Raw genomic sequence first — 14,323 nt, forward strand, 5'->3', positions numbered from 1 at the left:
CGCTCGTCTTGTAAGTCAGAGGAACATCGAAGCCCACACTCCAGGCCCAGGGTATGCTAGCCAAAGGAAAGGACACCTTGGCAGTGCAGTGAGTCCTTTGGAGGGTGATGGCAGCCAAGTTGTGGCCTGACTCCTGCCCCGTTCAGTGACCGCAGGGCACATCCTTTCCTTGTCCAGACAGCTGTTTCACATGCTGCCCTGGCTCACCAGGGACGTGAGTTGAGTGAGTGGGGGTGAGCTGTACAAACCCTCTGCCACCTGTGGCAGACACTCTAAGCATGTCCTTCCAGTCTGGAGGACAGTACTTTCTAAGAGGGTAGGGATGGGAGCCCCTTAAAACGGGTCAGGGGGGTAAGTGGATATGAAGGGAACATGACATTCTTCTTCAAGAGGGTAAAACTGACTCAGAAGCACGTCGGATTTGTGGTGTGTTTTCTTATTTCCCTTAAAAGATCAGTGGAATTTGTAGTGGTTCATGGTGAACCACACTCATTTCTAGAGAAAACACAGATGTGATGGATGCATACTGCAGAAGACATTTTTTTACTCTAATGCCAGAAAAAGTAGCTCCTAGAATCCCAGGGATGTATGTTGGATATTCACTCTCCTTTGGCTGCGACCAAACACGTGGCTCATAGGAGGCTCAGGGATCATGCCCGGCTCCTCCCATCTTCCTCCAGATAAAGCCAAATAGTCAGAGCGGAGGAGAGTGTGGAGAAAACAGACCAAGAGCAGGAGGGATCAGGGAAGAACTGCTGATGGCCTGGAGGCAGGCGTTCTCCACTTACAGGCACACACACCTCTCTGAGTGCCCCTGCCCTCTCCACTCCCTGTAGCGAGACCCAGACTATAAATAGCTGCTGACCCGGGGAGCTGAGGGGACCTCCCTGTGAGGGAAACTGGCCTGGAGGGCCTGCAAGGGCTTGCCCATGGCTTTGCTAAAGCTTCTATCTTCTTAGCAGGCAAGAAGTGGGCTTTCAGAGGAAATCAAAAGCATAACTTCTCAGTATGGAACCAAATATACACCAAAGTACAGGACTTGAGCATTTTATTCAGGGCTCTGGTCTGTTGGAGGTGGGCAGTGGAGGGAAATAGTGATGAATAATAACTAGGCATTGCTGATCTGTCAGGCGGATGTACTGTTGAAGGAGAAATAGTGTCTCGGATTTTCCGGAAATGCAGAATGGCTGCTCAGCTTTTCCTTGTGCTCAGTCCAGAGTCTCAGGTGTACAGTTCGCCTTCTAATTAGGAACAGAGGAACCAGTGACTCTTATGTTTCTAAAAGTACCCGTTTTTGTACACTTGCTTTGCAGCTTCAGTTGTCACATTTGGGGATTTGTCTAGGAAAATCATCGTGTTGGATTCTGATACTGTTCTAATGGGGAATTTTAATGTCCTCAATCTGACATTTTTTTTTTTAATATAAATATCAAGTACCAGAGTAAGTCAACCTTGGCTGGTATTAAATAGGGAAGAGCTTAGAAGAGTTGTTATTTACAAAAGTACTTTAAAGTCAGAATACTTTTCTTTCTCAGAAGCATCTTGGAAAGTTTCCTTTTTCTCCACATTGCTTCTCAGCTGAGATTTGTGGCACAGACTGTTAGAATCAGACTTGCCCTGTCTTGGTTTTGAATGGGAGTCAACGTGGTAGACACAGGCACATGTCGAAGAGATGATGGGTTTGCTTCCAGACCCTTCTCTGCTGTAATCCATTAGTGTGCAATACCGTTATGTCTAAAACACGGTTGAAATAGCGTGAGGACGGCCATGATGTGACGCAGAAACACAAAGTGAGCCAAAGGTATGTGGAAAAACGGCGCTGACAGACTCGCTCGGTGCAGGTTGCCACAGACCTTCACTTCACTACAAAATGCAGTACCTGAGACGCACAGTCAAGTGAAAGGCAGTAAAACAAGGTCTGCCTGTACGTGACACTAAAGCGAAGGGACAAGTCCCCGGAGGAGGAATTCAAAAAGGACGCATCACAGTCAGTTTAACCTCTGAGCCAGATGACGGCTGCAGAGGGGAGGCAGGTGTGAGGGGGAGAGAGGAGTCACCCCCGCCCCCACCACCCCAGCCTTGGCGGGTTGCACCATCCTTGCTGGGGACCATCTGGACTGTGGTCAGCTCCTGCCCAGGTGAATCGAGGATGTGAGAAGCCTGCTCAGTAATAGCTTTGGTGGAACATTTTTGAAAAAAAGCTTCAATTTGAAACTTGGATAAGTAAATGCTCCCCACCCCCTTTTAAAAGATGTATCTGAGCTGAGACCTAGAGTAACAAGCCTGCAAGTGAATGCACTGAATAATTAACCTCCAGCCTGAGGAGTCTTAAACATGTCAGGTGACAAGGGGCCTATAAATAGGATCTCTGGTTTGGAGTGAATTCTGCCAAGGTGGACGGGCAGAGTGTGTTTCCATCTGCCTCGTTTTCCTCTTCCAAAGTACGTGCATCATTAACGTCTACTGTTTACTCAATACTGTGAGGGGTTTAATTTGTTTGCGAATATTCTGTTTGATTCCACACCCTTTCCCCAAACTGTCATTTGCTGGAAAATAACTAGCAGTGAGTAGGCAAGGCATATTGCTTTCTTCACTAGATTATGTTATGTTTTCTGAGGCCTTTTTCCCTTCACACATGCTTTCTTATGTAGAAGAGAAGCACATGAGGTATAGATGTGTGTGAATGATCAGATCAACAGGGGCTGGATTGTCCTAGGAAGAATCTCTGCTTCCTATGACCAAGGGGCTGCTGTGGAGGGGAGGGAGGCTTGCTTGACTGGACAGTGGAAACAGAAAACGTCCTTAACACGACTAAGCTCTGGTCTGGATTCGCCTGATGCGCTTTCTGAAATATCCCCTAGACAGGGGCTGTGAGGTGACAGGCGCCACCTGGTGGAGGATTCCAGCAAGGCCCAGGCAAACACGTGAAACCACCTTTTCCCTCTCTGCTTCCATGAAGTCTCCGAAAGGAGAATCTACGGCAAGCTGCTTCTCGTGCCTTTTGGCCCGTCCTGAAATAGTCCTGTCACATGAGAAGCTCTGACCCTTCAGAAGGTTTCGGAGGATGATATTTCTAGCCACAGCAAGAGCGTACGCCAAAGCTCAGTGTTGGCTATGTGCTCGTCCTGTCTGGGGCATCTTGCTCCTGGAGTGCTTTCCTCTGTTCATTTCTCTTATTGCTCTCTTCGGTGGGCACCTTGCGTCATCTGTATTTTACTAGTGATGAATCGGAGACACAGAGATGTTAGAAACATGCTCAGTGTTACTCAGCTACTAAAGTTTAAACTTTCTAAACAGTGAACCTGAACCAGGGTAGACAAATTGCAGCCCTGTGCTCTTCAACCACCAAATACTTTCTGAAACTCAGTTACCATCAGCAGACCCTTCCTTGGCCTTAAATGAAACTGCTTCTCAGATCAAACCCCTCACTACTATGAGTATATACGGATATACGTGCACAATCATTCTCTATCAATCATTGTTTCACAAGAGAGTACAGAGTATTGACACTTCCCTGGTGGTCTAGTGGTTAAGACTCTGTGCTTCCAATGCAGGAGATGAGGGTTCAATCCCTAGTTAGGGAGCTAAGGTTCTGCATGCCATGGGGAATGGCCAAAAAGTTAAAAAAAAAAAAAAGGAGAGAGTACAGAGTATTGAATATAAAGGATGTTTAGTGTCGGAAGTTATCATGCCAATCTAAAAAAGTAGTAAGTATTTGAAAAATCTGATAGATAATACCCAATACATAGGCTTCATTGACTAAAGACATTAGACCAGAAAATGACCTTTGTACAAAAAAATGCTCTTCTCACCACACGGCCAATAAGAAACCCACCTTGTTCTTGATATGCCATAATTATTTGTTTGTTTGTTTTATTATGATCACAAAGCTTCATGGGCTTTGGGACCATATTTTGATTATGCCTCCAGTAAGCTATTTTAACCTAACAGAAGCAGAGGATATCAAGAAGAGGTGGCAAGAATACACAGAAGAACTGTACAAAAAAGATCATGTCCCAGATAATCACGATGGTGTGATCACTAACCTAGAGCCAGACATCCTGGAATGTGAAGTCAAGTGGGCCTTAGAAAGCATCACTACGAACAAAGCTAGTGGAGGTGATGGAATTCCAGTTGAGCTATTTCCTCAAAGATGATGCTCTGAAAGTGCTGCACTCAATATGCCAGCAAATTTGGAAAACTCAGCAGTGGCCACAGGACTGGAAAAGGTCAGTTTTCATTCCAGTCCCAAAGAAAGGCAATGCCAAAGAATGCTCAAACTACCGCACAATTGTACTCATCTCACACGCTAGTAAAGTAATGCTCAAAATTCTCCAAGCCAGGCTTCAGCAATACGTGAACCGTGAACTTCCTGATGTTCAAGCTGGTTTTAGAAAAGGCAGAGGAACCAGAGATCAAATTGCCGACATCCATTGGATCACGGGAAAAGCAAGAGAGTTCCAGAAAAACATCTATTTCTGCTTTATTGACTATGCCAAAGCCTTTGACTGTGTGGATCACAATAAACTGTGGGAAATTCTGAGAGATAGGAATACCAGACCACTTGACCTGCCTCTTGAGAAATCTGTGTGCAGGTCAGGAAGCAACAGTTAGAACTGAACATGGAACAACAGACTGGTTCCAAATAGGAAAAGGAGTACGTCAAGGCTGTATATTGTCACCCTGCTTATTTAACTTCTATGCAGAGTACATCATGAGAAATGCTGGGCTGGAAGAAACACAAGCTGGAATCAAGATTGCTGGGAGAAATATCAATAACATCAGATATGCAGATGACACCACCCTTACGGCAGAAAGTGAAGAGGAACTAAAAAGCCTCTTGATGAAGGTCAAAGTGAGGAGTGAAAAAGTTGGCTTAAAACTCAACATTCAGAAAACAAAGATCATAGCATCCAGTCCCATCACTTCATGGGAAATAGATGGGGAAACAGTGGAAACAGTGTCAGACTTTATTTTTCTGGGCTCCAAAATCACTGCAGATGGTGACTGCAGCCATGAAATTAAAAGACGCTTACTCCTTGGAAGGAAAGTTATGTCTAACCTAGATAGCATATTCAAAAGCAGAGACATTACTTTGCCAACAAAGATCCATCTAGTCAAGGCTATGGTTTTTCCTGTGCTCATGTATGGATGTGAGAATTGGACTGTGAAGAAGGCTGAGCACCGAAGAATTGACGCTTTTGAACTGTGGTGTTGGAGAAGACTCTTGAGAGTCCCTTGGACTGCAAGGATATCCAACCAGTCCATTCTGAAGGAGATCAGTCCTGGGATTTCTTTGGAAGGAATGATGCTAAAGCTGAAACTCTAGTACTTTGGCCACCTCATGCGAAGTGTTGACTCATTGGAAAAGACTCTGATGCTGGGAAGGATTGGGGGCAGGAGGAGAAGGGGACGACAGAGGATGAGATGGCTGGATGGCATCACTGACTCGATGGACGTGAGTCTGAGTGAACTCCGGGAGATGGTGATGGACAGGGAGGCCTGGCATGCTGCGATTCATGGGGTTGCAAAGAGTCGGACACGACTGAGTGACTGAACTGAACTGAAGCTATTTTATGAATTTTTGTTAGACTTCAAAAAATAGAAATTAGAAAGTTCAATTGGAGATAAGTTATGCTTTCAAAATGTATGACCTAATTTAAATATAACTTCATTTAAAACAATTATTACCTGAATATTGGCAATACTTTCTATGCCTGCTAAAATCACTGTGGCAAGTGGGTTTGAAATATAATACACTTGTCTCTCAAGACAGCTATTGCTTATGTTTTTATGAATTTCTTTTTGTAGTTAAGATTTTTCCGTAGTGTTAGTGCTTCACTTGGTGGGTGGACCAAATCAATAATTGTTGTTGTTCAATCCCTAAATCGTGTCTGACTCTTTGTGACCCTATGGACTGCAGCACGCCAGGCTTCCCTGTCTTTTCACTATGTCCCAGAATTTACTAAAACTCATGTCCACTGAGTAGGTGATGCCATCCAACTATCTCATTCTCTGTTGCCCTCTTCTCCTGCTACCCCCAGTCGTTTCCAGCATCAGGGTCTTTCCCAAGTGTTGGCTCTTTGCATCAGGTGGCCAGAGTATTGGAGATTCAGCTTCTGCAGCAGTCCTTCCAATGAGTATTCTGGGTTGATTTCCTTTAGGATTGACTGGTTTGGTCTCCTTTCAGTCCAAGGGACTCTCAAGAATCTTCTCGAGCACCAGTTTGAAAGCATCAATTCTTCATTGCTCAGCCTTCTTTATGGTCCACCTCTCACATCCATACATTATTGATCCATACATCAATAATATTGCTGATATCCCATCAATAGGAGACGCATCTCTCTGGGTGTGAACACACGTCCTCTCCTCCCACCCCACCCCCACCATACTCACTTTCCAACACAGGTAGCCACACATTTCCACCACACTTTTTCTTTTTTCATACATTTTGTTTCTTGTTTTGATATATTTTCAAACTTACAGAGCAATGGTAAGCCCCTTCACCCAGAGACTGCCTTCAGATATTTCTGATTTTCCCAACGTCTATTAAAGAAAGCAAAAGAATCGAGTCCTGGAACAGGCCCTGTGTTTAGATGTGTCATCTGAGTATCCATCAGACCAGAATAAATCCTTCTTTGACCTTCATGAGCTGGGCTCTTTCGAGGAGTACAGGCCTGTGGTTTTCTGGAACGTTCCTGAGTTGGTCTGCCTGATGCTTCCTCAGTACTGGGTTTCGGTTCTTCCCTTCCCGCTGCAGCTGCACAGCCGTTACATTGTGTTCTCACTGAATCTCTTGAAGTGGTAAGTGACACCAGTCTCTCATGTCCCTGGTTTTACCAACTTTGATCCCTTGAGTAAAGTGGGATTTGCCAGGTTTCTTCAGTGTAAAGTTGCTGTTTTTTCTTTACGACTAATACGCGTTTTTGTGGGAAGAGACTCTGAGCCGGTGTAAACATTTATTTCCCATCTAAATTTCATCCACTAGTTTTAGTATCCATTTTTGTTTCTTGCCTGAATTAATTCTGACTTAAATCATCACCTAGCAGTGATTTCAGATTCAGCTCTTCCTTCTATATTTATGTCAGCATTCTGAATGAAAGGCATTCCCTTCTCCCTCCTTATTTATTTACTTGCTTATTTATATCTCTCTGGGCTCTTGGATCCCTCTTTTGTTTGATGGGATGTAATGGGCTTCTATCATTATTTGTTTAATAGTCAAATGTTCTTAGAACTGGCTAGGAGAAGCCCCAAGATGTGTTTTCTGAACACCCTCACTGTTCTCTGAGCACACCTGTACTTTTTTGGTGTAACATGATGTTCCAGATTCGTCTTGTACTTTCTGTCCCAGCCTGGACTCAGCTGTTTGTCAGAGATGCCCCGAACCCTGGGTTTAGAAGCCGAGATCTGGATGCCCGGTGTGCTCCGTGGAACTGGGGTGGTGTTGCTGCCAGACTTTCACAGGGAACAGCCAGGAAGTGTAGCTAGGCACACACACGCACACAGGTGTGTGCACACATTTGCCTCCGTATCCATTCATTTATCCATCTATCTAAAACCGCAAATTTGCACCAACACATTCAATTCTAAAAAATCACCATAGAGTTCATTCTAGCTTTCCCTCCTTTTCAAATTTGTGACTCCCTTTTCAGGAGTGAAGAACTTGACTCCAGTTCGCCTCAATGTATGTATGTGGATGATCAGTCCCGCTGTAAGCAATGGTCTCCTGACTCTTCTTTTGGCTACTTACTTCATGCAGCCCCCGTCATAAATTTTTGCTGCCATATTAGCTAATGTGTTGGCCTTGTGTAAATACTGATAGTTCCCCCAGGTTTGTTTGTTCATTTTACTTCTGTTTGTCTGCACGCGCGCACACACACACACACACACACACACACACACACACACGACACTGGCGATGTAATGGGCTTTGAAGAGTAGGGAAGCACTGTTCTACCCCAGGGGTATAATCATAAGCTGGTCTGTTATGAAGTAAATGGACTATGTCTCCAACCAGTGAACAAGACTGCATTGATAGAAACCACTATTTTTCGTTGCTTTCAGGGTGTGATTGCTCTTTAAAGAACAGCAGTGATTAAATGTAACTGAATTCTTCCTTATTATGGATCGTCTGCATGATGTCCTACAATACTTTTTAATAATTTTATTTATTTATTTATTATTCTTGGCCGTGCTGGGTCTTCACTGCTGCCTAGTCTTTTTCTCTAGTTGCGGCAAGCGGGAGCTACTCTCCCGTGACGTGCGAGAGCTTCTCATTGCTAGTGTCCTCTCTGGTTGCAGAGCACGGGCTCTGGAGCACGTGGGCTTCCGTAGTTGCAGCTCCCAGGCTCTAAAGCACAGGCTCAGTAGCTGTGGTGCACGGGCTGCGCTGCTTCACAGCGTGTGGAGACCACCTGGCCCAGGGGTCGAACCCATGTCTCCTGCATTGGCAGACGGGTTCTTTACCACTGAGCCACCTGGAAGGCCCTACAATACTTTAAAAAATATAGTCTAAATTCAGTAATTTACAATTCTTCAAGAAAAGATGTATAAAGCTACTAGTTTTTCATGAAGGAAACTTTTTAAAATTAAAATACCTGAAAGCAAAAGAGATTCACGTGATGCAAGGAAGATTTTATATATACATATATATATATATATGTATATATGTATAAAAACAAATAATAAAAAATGGTTTGCAATGTGTTTGCATAAGGCAAAGGGTATGCAGATGACCAAGCCACACCTTTACCTTAGCAGAGCACACTGTCTGTGTATTTGCTGAAAAAAAAATGCAATGAGGGGCTCAGACTTGCTAGACAACACATGGCCTCACCATATTGTTGTCACAGTCTGGGGCATGGCTCTGCGAGGAGCTTGCTGGCCGGACCCGGCTTCACTGTCTCTTTGTGATCCAGTTGTCGTGCAGTGATTAGACTGCTCTGTTCTGTGCTGCAATATTTACATTCACGTGCAGAAGGCAGAGTGAAGGATGGTTCTTATTAGTGAAGCCATTGTGTTGACTCTTCACAACTCTGTAGCTTGTATCATGATCAGGGTGAAGTTTCAGCTCTGATGATGACATACTTTGACATAACGTGTGGGCCCTTCTCAAGATTCTTTATGAAATTGATGACCCAGGAGGGCGAGGACACCTAAATACTTCAGGAACATGGTTAACTCCACAAGAGCGATGGATGGCTAGGCTTGTAACCCATGTTAAATCTTCTCTCCATGTTTCCCAGCCTCTGCTCCTGATCACAGGGTGGTGCTTACCTTCCAGACAGACTAGCAATTAGAATGTGGAGCTTTTATACCCGATAGTTCAGTTCATTCATTCAAAGAGTACAGTAGATCTTAACAAGTTTGGATTGAACTTTTGGACAAATAACAAGTGACCTCAGGTATATTTTTGTTGTTCTGTTGCTAAGTCATATCTGACTCTGCAACCCCATGGACTGCAGCATGTCACGATTCCCTGTCCTTCACTATCTCCCAGAGTTTGCTCAAACTCATGTCCTTTGAGTCAGTGATGCCATCCAACCATCTCATCCTTTGCCACCACCTTCTCCTCTTGCCCTTAATCTTTCCCAGCATGAGGGTCTTTTACAATGAGCCAGCTTTTCGCATCAGGTGGGCAAAGGATTAGAGCTTCAGCATCAGCCCTTCCAATGAATATTCAGAATTGATTTCCTTTAGGATTGACTGGTTTGATCTCCTTGCTGTCCAAGGGACTCTCAAGAGTCTTTTCCAGCACATGATTCGAAAGCATCAATTCTTAGCACTCAGCCTTGTTTATGGTCCAGCTCTCAATATCCATACATGACTACTGGAAGTATATTTTGCTTTGGGACAAATTCGTGTATGGGGACCTGTCCCTCATTCAGTAGTGAATCAACGTAGCGGCTCTCGAGACTGCAGCTCAGTGCAGCGGTTGCACCTCCTTGCTGTCACGGTAACAGTCACATGGAAAAGCATGTGCCTAGTAGTAGTCTCAGATTTCCGCATTCATACAGCTCTTCTGTCGTGTTATTTGATAAAGTCAAGCGTCCAACACTATGCTACTTCTCTGCCCTTATAATCCCAACGGTATTTTTGAATAGGTGGATTGCAGTTTTATATTGAAATGGTTCATAAATTATATTGAAGGTTTAGTAATTTCCCTCCCTCCTTTCTTTCTTTCTTCCTTTCTTTTATTTAATAAGGCTCTTGATCGCAAATCCACAGAAAGTTTGTTAAAGAGTCACGTATGTTCTTTTGTATTAGTTCAGTGCTCCCATCTCTGTTTTTTTTTCTGGTACTTACTTACTTGGCTTCTGTTTTCACTGTCACATTTACAGCACCAGTTAGCTGTAATTATAAATGTTACATTGTTATAACAATAGTCAGAAAGACTTTGAACTAAAAATCAGCTAGGAAAGCTACCAGCTGAGTTTGCATAAACTTGAAACTGGGGGTTCAGAGTACCTGTTTCATGAGTATGTTGTACATGTTGAAAGAAATAACGTATAACAATGCTCATCACAAACGAGACATACAATAAAGACGAATAAATGTTGGAAAGTAAATTCTGCTAGGCAGGGCTTCCCTGGTGGCTCAGACGGTAAAGAATCTGCCAGCATTTGAGGAGACCTGGGTTCAATCCCTGAAGATCTCCTGGAGAAGGGAATGGCAACTCACTCCAGTTTTTTTGCCTGGAGAATCCCATGGACAGAGGGATTCTTGCCTGGCGGGCTACAGTCCACGGGGTCCCACAGAGTCAGAGACGACTAAGCGGCTTCCACAGTAGCACAAGGGATCTTTGACTCTTAGGTTCGCAAGCACCTGATGCGGCCCCTGGCACACGGTGAGCGCTCAGTCAGCACAGGTCAGCCACCATCCTTGTTCTTCTGCAGCTCCCACCCTCAGTGCCCTGATCACTGAAGATAAGTGATGTGCCTAGGAAGCGTTCAATAGCAGGTCTGACACCAAGCAGGCGATTTAGCTAGAGTTGCATTCTCACAGTTTTATCGTCGGGCGTGTGACTGGTCTGCTAGCACGCTCGGGCAGACATCTTCAGAAAGGCTAAAGGTGTCTTGTTCTGTCCCCTCAGGCGTCCTGTTTGCCCTGGTGGTGATGCTGTACGTCATCTGGGTGCAGGCGGTGGCCGACTTGGAAAGCTACAGACACAGGAAAATGAGAGACTGCTTGGATTTCAGCCCCTCTGTGCTGTACGGCTGGTCGTTCTTCCTGGCCCCGGCGGGAATTTTTTTCTCCCTGCTAGCTGGATTACTGTTTCTGATTGTTGGACGGCACATTCAGATACATCACTAGTCAGACTGCTGCCTCCAGTGTCTCCCTGAATGATTTAAAACAGAGCTTTTTTTTTTTTTTTCATTTTGTCTCCATGATCCCGGCATAGAATGAGTTGGTGTAACTTGTTAGTTGCTATTTGAATTAGCCATTGTGATTTTCTCTCATAAGAGGGTCCTAGAATCTCTCCAGGTGCTTCGGTCTTGTCTAAGTGCCCTCAGGAACCTAGTTTGCAGGTAACAGGGGCCTCATCCCTTTCACCATACTTGGAGTTTGCAGGTAGCAAAGGCCTGAACCATCATCAGGGGCAGATCATGATTTGATCTAAGCCTCCTTCGCATTCACTTCCGCTACTGTTAAGAATAATTCTTGGGAGAGTAATTATGAACAACAAACAAATGTTGTCAGAGAATTAACTCTGCTTCTTTTCTCTGTACGTCAATACCCACGTACACAGGTACCAGCTCCTGTGAGCAGATTACTCACCACTAAAAAATAGATCAAAGTTGCTCCCTTAGCAGGAGCCACACAAACTCATCAGTCAGAATGGGCCCCCACAAAACCAACCTGTATTTATTCTTCTTTCTTAACCAAAATTAAGTTTGGTTATGTTAAGTTATTCACTTAATTGTGCATGCTTATATAAATCTTAGGCTATATTTAAAAGAAGCAAATCTTTATACCAAATCATAGATAACGCAGATTGGATTTTTCATGAACTGAAAGTGGCTTAATTGTGTATGGAATATGGTTGAAAGTATGTAAAAACCAAGCGCCTGTGCTTTGTACATAATTCTATTTGATATTTTAAAATTCCCAGCTAAAAATTATATTGATAATCTGTCCAGCATGTGAAGATTTACTGATGAAATGTGTTTTTAATATGCACTCACTATAAACGCCCAAAATGCTTCCAGATGAGGGTGATAATAGTCTTGCTTTATTAAAGACTATGAAATTTTAACTTTCCCCAAGAACCTATGGGTTGTAGCTCTTCCCGTCATTTGATGCCCTTCCCTGTTGTCCCTCCCTGACTTCAGCTTTACAGCAAGTACATTAGCATTTACGGATCTGCTGTTTGCTTTAACCTCTTGGAGGAAAACCTGAGGGGGTGGGCATGTAGGAATGATTATATTCACTAGAGTAGACGTTTTGCATATCAAAGATGTTTGTTTGGCACTAGTTTTGATGGAAATCGCATCCATCTGAGAAGCCTAGGTCTAATTTGCATTTTGGAAGCCCCCTGGCAGAGGACTCGCCTAGTGAAGGCACAGAGGCTCTGTGTGGTGTGCGGACTGACGTGTTCCAGACACAGCACTTTACTCTGCAGCTGCTGCGGACAGACACCAAGGGCTTGAGTCGGAGGTGGCTGGAAGGGTGACCCCTTAGAAGCCGAGCCTGGGGTGGGGCAGAGGCGCTACTCCCCCTGTGCCTCACCCCCTGGTCCCCAGATTGTCTCTTCTGTGCACACCTTGTACTTTCCTTTAGACCTGGTTTACTGGGAGGGTGCTCTTGGGGTGGGAAATGAAGGTCTGAGGTGTGTGCGGATCACGGGGCGTTTTAGGGGTTACGTACGGACCGGGCTTTCCTGTTAAAAAAAAAAAAGAAAGAAAAGACTTCAGGTCCTTAACTGGTTTCTCAGGAGGTTTCAGTTTTATCATACACGTTTTCCTGGTACTTTCCTTTGTGTTCTTCTGTTTCATTTTTATATTGCTTCATTTATTTCTTTGCTTTTGGCCTGATTATTACAAAAAATAATTATGGGTTCTGTTATGCATGTTGACTGTGATATTAAGTTGTGGCATGCTATTAAGTTTTCCAGACGATGCTAGATGTATTTGATTAACTCATGGCATCTGTAAAAACAATTCCTTTTGGTAGAACTTTGGAATGGAGACTTTTTTTAGTGTATTATACGTCATTCAAATTTCATGTGCAAGCTGTTTTTTTTTTTTTTTTTAGTAAAGGTTTGAATATTTGTAGTTTTCAGATGATTAGTCTTACTTTCTAATATTTGTGTGACTACCATATATTTATCTTAGGGTAACTGGCTGAATATCTGATGTACATGAGACTTTTACTCAGATCCACACTTTGGAAGTAATAGTTGTAATGCACTGATCACATTAATTCAAGCATATTGCCTGATCTATTTCAGCAACAATCCATGGAGGAAAGGTGAGTTGTATTTACTATGTCAACGAGTAAAATGCACTTATATATTCTTGTAACAGTCTTATATCTGATTTGGGATAGTATGCTTCATTTTATTTCTCTATTTAGTGTATTGATTTATTTCCAAATCTTTCAAAGTTTTGAAAATCTTTTTTTAAGAGAATTGAATTTGCATCTTGAAGTTTCAGTTCAATGAATAAGATAGCTTCTCGGTGACACTTGCAGAAAGAGTGAGGTAAGAGGAAAGTGAGGTGTGATCTTGGACTCTGGTGGAGACTGTTCTCTCCTTCTCCTCTTTGCCCAAGCGGTTTAGTTCAGTCCTGTGACAGGGAACACAGGAAACTGCTGGGAAAACCCTACAAAGATGCTGAATGAAGATGTTTAATTTGGGATTGAAGGTATGCTGTTAGCTAATACTGTTAAGTGTACTGTTACTGGACACTGACTGCTTTTATGACTAATCTATGAAATGTATTTACTGAATTTGAAGATTAAATCCACTTGTAAGAGTATATTTATGTGATGGAAGAGGTGTCAGTGCTTGGTAATTATCGATTATCAACGTGTGTGTGTGTGTGTGTGTGTGTGTGTTACGTCTGTAAGTTTGTTTTTGTGGGTTTTTTTCCTACTGCTCTCTCTCCACTTGACCTGACTGACTATTGTGTTACGTCTGTAAGTTTGTTTTTGTGGTTTTTTTTTTTTTTTTTTTTTCTACTATTCTTTCTCCAGTTGACCTGACTGACTGCTAGCACAATCGGCACACCATCTCAAGGCTGCTGGGAATAGGGGCCGCATCATACGCTTGTAGATACTTGGTTTTTGATCGATTGATCGATACAGCATCATTAGTACAGTT

At 43.5% G+C, this 14,323-nt stretch overlaps 1 protein-coding gene across 2 annotated transcripts in view; it reads left to right on the top strand.

Annotated features, from left to right (window-relative positions):
• Positions 1 to 13,979, top strand: part of TMEM182 (transmembrane protein 182) — a 60,682-nt gene extending 46,703 nt beyond the window's left edge. For both annotated transcript variants that reach the window (XM_070798388.1, XM_019969842.2), the window contains exon 5: positions 11,093 to 13,979. In XM_070798388.1, the coding sequence (XP_070654489.1) occupies positions 11,093 to 11,313 (221 nt within the window). In that variant the 3' untranslated portion in view covers positions 11,314 to 13,979. The remainder of the gene's footprint in view (positions 1 to 11,092) is intronic.
• The last annotated feature ends 344 nt before the right edge of the window (positions 13,980 to 14,323 follow it).

Source organism: Bos indicus, chromosome 11, assembly GCF_029378745.1.
Source record: "Bos indicus isolate NIAB-ARS_2022 breed Sahiwal x Tharparkar chromosome 11, NIAB-ARS_B.indTharparkar_mat_pri_1.0, whole genome shotgun sequence".
Classification (NCBI taxonomy): domain Eukaryota; kingdom Metazoa; phylum Chordata; class Mammalia; order Artiodactyla; family Bovidae; genus Bos; species Bos indicus.